The 11232-nt window shown below is 34.6% G+C and overlaps 1 protein-coding gene and 1 pseudogene across 1 annotated transcript in view; one reads left to right on the top strand and one right to left on the bottom strand.

Moving 5' to 3' along the window:
* The first annotated feature begins 1829 nt into the window (after positions 1-1829).
* On the top strand, positions 1830-3477 carry LOC107690689 (corticosteroid-binding globulin-like; annotated as a pseudogene).
* A 433-nt stretch (positions 3478-3910) lies between these two features.
* LOC107690676 (neural proliferation differentiation and control protein 1-like) overlaps positions 3911-11232 on the bottom strand; it is a 25517-nt gene continuing 18195 nt past the window's right edge. Inside the window, exons 3-9 of the mRNA XM_016489067.1 lie at positions 9309-9404; positions 8308-8532; positions 8112-8178; positions 6680-6761; positions 6505-6581; positions 5676-5775; positions 3911-5469 (exon numbers count right to left, since the gene is read on the bottom strand). Coding sequence (XP_016344553.1) covers positions 5392-5469; positions 5676-5775; positions 6505-6581; positions 6680-6761; positions 8112-8178; positions 8308-8532; positions 9309-9404 — 725 coding nt within the window. The 3' untranslated portion in view covers positions 3911-5391. The remainder of the gene's footprint in view (positions 5470-5675; positions 5776-6504; positions 6582-6679; positions 6762-8111; positions 8179-8307; positions 8533-9308; positions 9405-11232) is intronic.

The following is an 11232-nucleotide window of genomic DNA, read 5'->3' as shown; positions in this document are numbered from 1 at the left end:
AATAACAGGTATGTTTTCCTGAACATTTTAGTATTGGTTTTATATTATAATGTCACGTAGTTAAATTGTTTAATTAATTTAAATGGTTAATTTTTTTTTTTTAATTCCTAGAAATTAAGCCTTGTGCAACATAAAAAGCATATATTTATGTCTATCTGAGTTAGTTTGGGCTCAAAACATAAAAGCTGCAAAGAGTTTAATTGGTAAAAAACCCGAATGTCTAATAAATGTCAAACGTCAAACTAACTTTACCGCCGTGTGCTAATCCTCCAGAAAATGTTGGCAATCAACCTTCGGAACATCAGAAGATGAAACGAAATAGTATGAGTTTTATTTTTTAATTCGTTTTGTTTGTACGACAACATACAGCGCGTCAAGAGTAGCCCCATTCACGAACAATTTACGAATCAAATTCCTCAAGTGAAACAAACTGCTGTACAAAAACATAACTCTCATTGCAGCTACACTGAACTTTCAATTTTTCTGGTAAATGCGGATGGATACGGACCGGATACTTAATGACAAGTGAAAAAGTGAGATTTAATCTTTGCTACATGGATACCCTTGTTTGGTAAGGATGAGCATATGAATTACAAAAATGCATGACATCTATGATTATCTGTCCAAGTGCAACTCGAGTTGCAACGATCGCACAGAATCTAATTCATTGTTTCTATATCATGTGAGAAAACTTGCACATTTATTTATATTTCAGCACAAATCGTTTTTGCTATGACATTCATTTTCATTCAGCAAAATCGGTTTACTTGCCTTTTTTTTTCTTCTCCATACTAAGCTTTTTAAAGCGTCACGTCACGGTCTGAATATGTATTGCGCATGCGTATGGAGCACATTCTGAGAGGTAGACAGAACAGGGTTCATGACATTTTTTTAATCAAAAATTTTTTTTATTAAAATGTACAAAACATTAAGACAGTACAGTTACTGTATAAACATATAAACAAAACAAAAAAAATACAAACGTATACAGAGATTCATACGGTTCATACAGCAAGTGATTCACAGGCAAAATACTCTGTACCGGTTCTTTGACTAAATCGTTCAAAATCACCAATTTGAATGATTCCGAGAAATAATTCACTCAATTAACACACTGAGTCCGTCAGTGCAAGTAATGAATTAAACATCTCACTTCACTGACTAAGTTGTTTACTTACAGTCCATCTCAAAATGAAGCAAATTTAGTTGATTTAAAATTAAATATGTATTTAAAATTCAAATTTGTATTAAAACTTCAGTATATGTATACATGGAAAGTTCTGTACCATTAGTGTTGTTTGTTCATGATTGATGTTCGTTCAACTTGAGGACAAGACTAACATGCATTGTGATCCACAGCTTCAATGACAGACTACAAATAATAATAGTAAAAGGGCGTTGTGAATATCTTATTAAGAAACATTTTACATTTTTATTGTAAGCACGTCTTACAATGGTTTCATGTAGCTGTCACATATTTCAATATAAGAAATTAAATCTAATTTCTGAGAGTGATTCAGCGGGTTGCTTTTTAAGAATCTACACAGTGACGTGTGCATTTTAACAGTACAGGTAGAGGATCAATAGGAAATCATCATCGCTTGTTTGTTCACTTGCACCAGTTTTGACTATGCTGACTAAATGATATAGATCAAGGTCATGTATGTGCTGTTTGTTGATTGTATACTGATTTGTGTCCATAGTAGTTAATAATTAGAGTTTTCACTGGAAAGCAAAAATAGAGTGAAGGTTTTATATATATATAGAGAGAGAGAGAGAGAGAGAGAGAGAGAGAGAGAGAGAGAGCTCAGTCCAGTTTAGAAAAAGAGATGGCAGCTATCTGGACAGGTGGGAAATGTGAAATTTGTGTGTCTATAAGATAGAATATGATAAATAACAATAGAGAGAGCAAAACAGCATACAAGAATAAATACGTTTTTGTTTTGTCACTGATGTGTTAAACTGTTTAGGTGCATTTGCTGCTGTAAAACCGTTTCTGTTATGTTTCCTCAGTGAGTTCATGTAACATCTCAACTTGAAAAGCGATCATGGGAAGGAATATCATATGTTTGTACACTTGTGCTTTGGTAATAGTTCACCCAATCGTCCTCGGAGATGATGGTTCTTTACCAACTTTTGACACACTCACAGTAATGTTATGGAGAAAAAATTATTTCGCTTTCCAGGAGTCTTATCTCAACGCCCGAATATCAGTCCAAGAATATATTTTTCTCTCCGCTGAGTGTGTCCATGGTCCTTTTCTGCATTGTCTTATAGGAGCTGGTGGTGAAACCAAAGAGCAGCTTCTTATGGACATCGGTCATGACAGCTCGGTCTTCAACACTGAAATGCAAAAGACTTTCCTGAAGAAATCAGCCAAAGAAGGGTGGACATAGATGGATGTACATAGTGCTCTTTATGTAAGCAACAAATCAAAACCACTTCCTGAGTTCCCTGAGAAGATAAAGCAGTTTCAACTCCCAGAAGGCTTTCCTGTGGATTTCCACCTCTTTGCAACTTTAGACAAGATTAACACATATGTCAGGGAAAAAACACATGAGAAAATAGATAACGTTGTTGAATATCTGGATGCTAATACCATGATCCTTCTTATTTACATATATTTTAAAGGTAAACAAACTGTACACACTATAGTCACAAACTGTACTAGTAATGCCATTCTGTTCTTCAGGGTTCAAATGTCAATAACTCCACTCTTATTTTTTTCTCCAGGAAAATGGACTATGCCGTTTGACCCAACATTTACTCATGAGGCTGAATTCCACGTAGATGTTGAAACCACAGTTCCAGTTCAAATGATAAATCATAAAGATTACATCAAAATCCTTAATGACGCTAATCTCCACTGAAGTCCTTTCTCTGGACTACAACAACTCCTACTCCTTATTTCTAGCACTCCCAGTTAATTCAGTCACTAAGCTGGAAAAGGTTATTAATCGACGAGATATAGAAAGGTGGAGGAACAGTGTTGGGGAAAGTTACTTTTAAAAGAAATGCATTACAATATTGTGTTACTCCCTAAAAGAGTAACTAATTACGTTACTTAGTTACTTTTTATGGAAAGTAATGCGTTACGTTACTTTTGAGTTACTTTTTAAATCTGGGCAGGGCTTGCTTGTTTGTTTTTAATATAAAAAATTTATTTTACAAATGTAAAAGCCCTTTCACAACAGAAGTGAAATGAATATGCCTCAGGCTGAAGGAAATGTAAATTCACGTCTGTACAGTAGATGGCGCCGCTCAAACAAATTGCATTAAGAATATGATGCAGGAGAAGAAAGTTCAACACTATTTAGCAATAAAAAAAAGAAACACAAATGTTAAATGTTAAATTTCACAAATTCTGTGAAAATTAATGTGAAAATTCATAGAGCATATTCTATATACATTCACTTTGATTTGAAATGGACTCTGTGATTTTCTTTCAGGTTAAACATCAAGCCGCTTTTGATGTAGATGAGGAAGGAATAGAAAGACCAGACTTTAGGATAGATTTCTCCAGGAGAAAACTACCAGTTTAAAGATTTGATCATCCATTCATGATCGTTATTGTCGACCCGATAAATGACAACAACCTTTATACTTTATACTCATACTGTAACTGACATTAAGTTGCCATGATTTTGTACAAATGATGACAGAGTGTTGTAACAAGTACAGCTATTGCTTTAAACATTTTAGCATGTTACTGTCCACAAACACATAGTCAGCATGTGTTATTAAATCATTTAATAAAGTCTCATGTGTCAGTGTCTACAGGCTGAACATCCTTATACTTAGGAAAAGGCACAAAAAAAGTGTAAGCGTCTCATGTTGTTTGTCTGTAAATGTCTTCACACAAAACGTAGGTTTATGATCAATGAAAACAGGACACTATTACTTGAGCTGATATAAATATTTATTTCCTCTTTATATATTCCATCTTTACATGCATGTCAGGCAATCTCAGTAGCTGAAAAAGGTTTATTGGGCTCAACTGAAGACCATTGTGACTTATTTTGAAAAGTGTAGGTCATATCAGAGTTAACATCCCCACAATAACTGTCTAACAAAACAATTAGAGGATGTTAAAGGAGGCACATTTCTAATTTTAAGGACTTTGCTTTGCCTCAATGCAACATCGAAAGAATGACAACACTGCCACAGTTTTTGACTAGAAGATTCAAAGGAATAAGGTCCAGAGGAACCTGAACAGCTCCCCTGCAGGAATTACAGAAAATGCTGCACAGAAACTGGCTACTGTTGGCAGATTTCCTGAGAAACTGCAGCGGGCGACACACGCTCCAGAATCAAACTATATCACATCACCGTTAGTGATCTAGCATAGAGGTTACCGCACATAGATCGGAGAATCCTGGCCTGTACACAATAGCAGCTATATACAATGTGTTACAATGCAAATCAGACCTTTTTGTTTTTGCTGGGTTTGTTAAAAAAAATTCAATTTCATATGTGTTTTTGTTCTAACCAGAAATGCACACTGACTATCATGCATAGTAGGACTGTTCTGATTATACAGAGGCTACATAATATCATTTAGGGTTATTTTTGTGAGCACAATTATAAAAAAATATTAAAATCACCATTGGTATTTTAAAAAATACAGTCACAGACGAATTTGGTAGAAGAAACCATAAAATATGCTAATCGTATCATTTACGTTGCTCCTCAAGGTCCATCAACTTCCACGTACGTTCTAAATATGACTAGTGTTTGCAGGCAAGATATGTTCAAACAATTAATTCTATAAATAAGTTTCCTTTCCATTGCACAGTATTCACAATACAGAAGACGTCATAACAGAACTCAGCAATGACCTGATATTAAATGAGTCTTGAGCTGGTATCAAGAGCAGATCATGTTCAAGCTTTTTGAGAGCACCGAGGTTGCCCAGTCTCTTACGTACAGTATGTTTATAGAGGACATAACTATCAAACAGGTCCAGAAGACCTAAAGAAAGAGACACGAACTGTGCATGATTATACAGGATGGGTGCAACTCTTGGTCAGAAATCCATGCAATGCTTTCACACATTTGCCGTTAAACTGAAAGATACTACAGCGCAGGGTCCATCTGGTCCAAAGGGGCTGGTCTTTAGAAAGGATGCTTGTGTATGTGTGAATCAACATGTTAACAAAGTGAATTATTTCTGTCAGTGTTGCAATGCATTGTTTTCTGTTCATGGATGGAAGCTGCAACACCAGTGTCAAATTGTATTTAACAGCACAAAATAAAAATGCTCTCAAATGTCCACACGAACCATGCTGCAAGTGCAGATGACTTTTGTGACCTTGCCTGAATGGATCAGATGAGGAAAGCACACCATTGTGATTGCATGCGTGAAGTGATGTGTCCTCTGAGAACCCGTGTTTAGTTGTAACTTCTCTGCAGGTGAAGATGAAAGGTGGAGTCATCGAACAGTGGATTCTTCACTTCCATTTCCCCGGTCTGGAAAGAGAAAGATACTTTCAAACACCATGGCACTACAGGAGACTTCAAACTGTAGCACAGTGGGTGACATATAATACCATCGATTAACACCTACAGGAGTCGTGATTTATGACAGCGATGGGGAGATCTCTCTCATACGTGAACACAGACACAGAAGTGATCCACCACACTCAGAATAACGTATAGAAAAGTTTTGCTCTTACTGGGGCAAGTCCTGGACACTCATACACAGTGAAGTCTCCGTCTTCATTTTCCTCATCTGAAGTGGCTCCTGACTCAGGAATCTTGGAATCACTTCGTTGCCTGCATGATAACAAAACACAGAAGACATGCCACTGAGTTTTGAATAATTATGTAAATAATACATGAGTCAGTTTTGGTCAGAAAATAGGCTGATGTATTTAACCTGATAAATTATAACCAAATGTTCATGGGACCTCACATTATTTCTTTTTGACCAACCTATTTTAAAATATACACAATAAAATAAGACTCAGAGCTTTTAAGATGGTTTTATTAATGGTGCGCATACATTTTGTTTCTTTATTATCTGTCAAGTTATATTTTCCATTTCACTTATTTAAAAGAAAGTTGGGCATGTATAATTTCTAATATTCCAGTGTTCCAATATTCATAATAGGCCTACATGTGTTAAATTGTTAAATGACTGTGGGATAAGAAATATTGTTATCTGTTTTCAAATTTTGATGGAGTAGATGACAATACCGTTTCAAGGGTTTGGGATCTTTTTTTTTGAAAGTCTCTTGCTAAGGCAGCAATTATTGGTTCAAAAAATACAGTAAAAAGTAATACAGTAAAATATTATTACTATTTAAAATAACAATTTAAAGTATTAATTTCTCTCAAAAAATTAAATATATAAATAAAATCCTACTGACCCAAATTGCTGAACAGAAGCATATCTAATATACTCTTAATTATTCCAAAGCCAGGCAGGCAGGATAAGGATGGCTGGGAAATGTGTTTTATCCATGAAAGGCAGTTTATTTATTATATTTGCGGATTACTCACTTGAGTGACATCATTTGCTGCTTCTGAAGCTGAAAGTGGTACATCTGGGCACTCTGGGCAAGTGTTTTATCTCCAGTCTAATGACAGAATAAAAGAAGAGTGTGTGAACATACAAGCATCACGACACATGCCTGAATGATGCTTTGGTTTGGAAGTATATGTATGCTCTACTCACCATGCCACTGTCAGAATTGGGACCTATTAACCCAAAAGCAGGATAATCAACCTTCTGGGCCAGATGATTTCCTCTCTGCATCCTGAGAAGAAAGATGACACAGCATCAGTATCATCCATGTCTACTTATTCATGCAGGTATTTGATCCAACAAGGTTTTTAACGATTAAGACCCTACAACATCTAATTTGTTGTTGTTTTTGGTTTACTCATTGTGGTTATTTATTTGTGTTCTTTGAGGTAACCTACACAACCATTCAAAAGTTTGGGGTCATTTTCTTTTGTTTTTGAAAAAAGTCTTTTATATTCATCAAGGTTGCATTTATTTAATTAAAAGTACAGTAAAAATGGTAATATTGTAAAATATTATTACATTTATTTAAAACATTATTGTCATTTAAAACAATTATATTTTAAAACAATAATATTTTAATATAATTGTAATTTATTCCAGTGATGAAGCTGAATTTTCAGCAGCCATTACTCCAATCTTCATTGTCACATGATCCTTCAGAAATCATTCTAATAAGCGATTTTGGTGTTTAAAAACATTTCTTATTACTGAAGCTGAAAACTGTTTTAACTGCTTAATATTTTTATTAACCCAAAAGCAGGATAATCAACCTTCTGGGCCAGATGATTTCCTCTCTGCATCCTGAGAAGAAAGATGACACAGCATCAGTATCATCCATGTCTACTTATTCATGCAGGTATTTGATCCAACAAGGTTTTTAACGATTAAGACCCTACAACATCTAATTTGTTGTTGTTTTTGGTTTACTCATTGTGGTTATTTATTTGTGTTCTTTGAGGTAACCTACACAACCATTCAAAAGTTTGGGGTCATTTTCTTTTGTTTTTGAAAAAAGTCTTTTATATTCATCAAGGTTGCATTTATTTAATTAAAAGTACAGTAAAAATGGTAATATTGTAAAATATTATTACATTTATTTAAAACATTATTGTCATTTAAAACAATTATATTTTAAAACAATAATATTTTAATATAATTGTAATTTATTCCAGTGATGAAGCTGAATTTTCAGCAGCCATTACTCCAATCTTCATTGTCACATGATCCTTCAGAAATCATTCTAAGCGATTTTGGTGTTTAAAAACATTTCTTCTTATTACTGAAGCTGAAAACTGTTTTAACTGCTTAATATTTTTGTGGAAACTGTCAATTGTTTTCAGGATTCTTTGATGAATAGAAAGAACAGCATTTATTTGAAACAGAAATATTTTGTAAATGTCGTTACTGCCACTTCTGTTCAGTTTATTGCATCCTTGCTGAATAAAAGTATGAATAAAAAAAAACAACTTACTGTCCACAAACTTTTGAAGAGTAGTGTAAGTGTACTCATAAAAACAATCTTTCTAAGTTGGTTTATTAGAGAGAAAGTACAAAATACAAGCTAAACTGGCAATCTCACCTGACCCAACACATACCGGTCAAGACCATGGCAACTGAGCCCACCATGAGAAACACACCCAAAAATACTAAAGGAGAAAAAACAAAGATGGTCAAGAAAAGGCTGAAGAAGGAAGAAGGAAAAGCTCTACAGTGACACAGTCCACAAACTCATATATCTTTATAAACATCAGCAAACAATATACAGTATAACACACTGATGAAAGAGTGGTCCTCCGAGGGGTACGGGATGATGAAGGGGGCACTGTGCACAGCAGAGATAAAGGGAGTGTGTGAGGCTGGCCTGGTGGTAGAGGCGGCGGTGGTCAGGGCACTTGTCAGAGGCTGTTCTGATGTAGCAGCAGTAGGAGAAGCCTCTGCTCTATGCTGACTGCTCGGCCAGGATCCATCCTCAGGGGCTTTGGAAGCAGCTGGAGAGGGGGCTAAAGAACATGAGAGATTAAAAAAAAGAGACATTTACATTTATTTATTTAGCAGATTTAAAACACAGAGAGAGAGAGACTGTCACACTGAATTGAAAACACTGAATTTACAATGTTTTTTTATTTATTAATTTTTATTTTATTTTATTTTTTAAAGATGTGTTGTGGGTGGCAACTTATGGTAGAACTCTTAAAGGGACAATTCACCCAAAAAAAAAAAAAAACATTATAAATTTTATGCAGTTACAAAAAGTGAAATATTATGCACCTTTTTTTCCATACAACTTTTTAATTTCAAAATATTATGCACCTTTTTTTTCCAAACAACTTTTTAATTTCATTGTGTCCAAAGCTATCAATTGCTTTTTGAAGGAACACAGCAAAACCAAAGTCTTTATCTACTCATAATCTTCCCCTGCCAGTTAACAAATCACATTCTCGCTCATGTTCAATCCAAATAGGGCCTTTAGATGATCATCAGCTACAAACATTTCTCACATTAACAGTGTGTCAGTTTAAATATAAATATTGAAATTTGCTTCTCACAGAAAGCTGTGGTATGGCTTCAGAAATCCTGAATAGACTGCAGTGCACATTTAATATGTACTTGACATGCTCACTGTCATTATATGGAAAATAGGAGCACATAAGGATTTTCTCCTTTTATGTCTTACGAAAGAAAGAAAGTCATACAGGTTTGGAACGAGAGTAAAAGATGACAATTTCATTTTTGGGTGAACTATCCCTTTAATGGCAGGATTCCCATGTTACCTTACCTGAGTGTTTCATCTCTGATTCTTTGTGTTTGCTGATGATGGAGGAGATAATGTCTATCTCTTCATCCAGCTCTGGGAGATGGCTGACCTTGACTGCTTGGGCGAGAAAGTGGGACAGAGAAATAACATGAAAGTTAGGAGAAAGAGAGAGGAAGGATGAAGAGAGAGAATAAGTGAAAATGGGCAGTACTTACATTACTGTTCAAAAGTCTGGGGTCAGTAATTTTCTACTATATTTGAAAGAAGTATGCTCACCAAGGCTGTATTTATTTAATAAAAAATACAGTAAAAAACAGAATTACTGTGAAATATTTTTGCATTTTAAAATATCTAATTTCTATTTCTAATATATTTTAAAATGTAATTTATTCCTGTGATGACAAAGCTGAATTTCCAGTCTTCAGTGTAACATTATCCTTTTTTTTTTGTGTGGAAATTGTGATATTTGTTTCAGTGTATTTGCAAATCGTACTATGTATGTGCATGTAACCGCATCCATATAGCCTTTTATCTTAGAGTTAAAGCTGTCACTCTGAGCTAGAAAACTAACAGGTCAGTTATAGAAAATCTAAAGTGGGAACTGATAAGGTAAGTTAAATAATAATGCACCAAGGAATAAGACATATATCTTGGCATAGTTTGTATTGCATTGGGTGGAATGTGCATGCCATACTGCTATACATATTTATGAACATTTAAAATTATTTATCATGACACACCAAAAATGTGCATGTTGAAGTGTTATGAGCTTGTGTAATAGTGCATATGCACTGCGGAATCTGTGTGTGTGTGTGTGTGTGTGTACTGCAGTAAGCGTAGGTGGATTTGGTTAGTCGTTCTGTTGTGTGGTGCTGCTATGCGTATGTGGGCAATGGGGCGTACAGGCGGGCAGGGAGAGAACAGGGGAGGGGCCTCTTCAGATTCATGAATGAAACCCATCACCACGGCAACCACTGAGAAAGCGCCAAGAGCAAAACCTTCATAAGTGGGACAAGAAAAAAAGATAGAGCGTTTGAGAGAGAGAGACAGAGAGAGGGCGTGTGTATGTGAGAGAGACAAAGATGCTTCGGCCATTCAACCACTGAAAGTTCTATTTTTACCAGAGTGAGCTAAGTTTATTTAGTGTCAGATTATTTATTTTCTGCTCCAAATAATGTGGAAAACAGCTTTTGTTTGCTGAGGGCTACAGATTTAAGGGATACATTTTTGTCTAGTGACCTTGCAAGCTTCATTAATATCCAGACTAGATAATCGGCATTGCAATTTGCATGTTTTATATTTGTATACTTGCATAATTAAATACATAACTTAACACATACATTTAAAAAACTGCAAATTAACTCAAGTAACTCAAATGAACTTTTATTAATAAATCAATATTCAATTTTCTATGTGGCCAATCATGGGTCTCATTTTCTTGAAACTACATAAAAACCCTTGTCAGACCAACAGAATTATCCCAAATGTTGTCCCAACTAGTCAAACACAGCTGTCTGAACAAATAATTTCATATTGCGGAAATGTTAAGGACTTGTAAGTTCCCAGCATGCATTCCCAGGTGAAAAAGAAATATATTTAAATTGTGCTTTTTCAGGCATACTTACTATATTTAAATTATACTATACTAAGTGCATATTAAATGTATTATTTTGAAACAACTTTAAGTATATTAAGTGTATTTCAAGATATGTTTAAGTTGGATTTTAATCTATTTGTAATATATTTAATATATTGAAACTGTGTTAAAATGGAACCACTTTAAGTATATTTAGTGCAATTTAAGTGTATTTCTTAAAATACATTTAAAATGTCCTTTTAATACTTCATGAACTACAGTTAGAGTATATTTGAAGCATCGTTTTAATGTACTTCAAGTACATTTCAATTGTATTTCAGCTAATTGGCAATGCATTAGCATTACACT

Source organism: Sinocyclocheilus anshuiensis, unplaced genomic scaffold (assembly GCF_001515605.1).
Source record: "Sinocyclocheilus anshuiensis isolate Anshui unplaced genomic scaffold, SAMN03320099.WGS_v1.1 scaffold2041, whole genome shotgun sequence".
In the NCBI taxonomy this organism is placed as follows: domain Eukaryota; kingdom Metazoa; phylum Chordata; class Actinopteri; order Cypriniformes; family Cyprinidae; genus Sinocyclocheilus; species Sinocyclocheilus anshuiensis.
The sequence above is the reverse complement of the archived record's forward strand: the minus strand, read 5'-3'. Positions and strand labels throughout refer to the sequence as shown.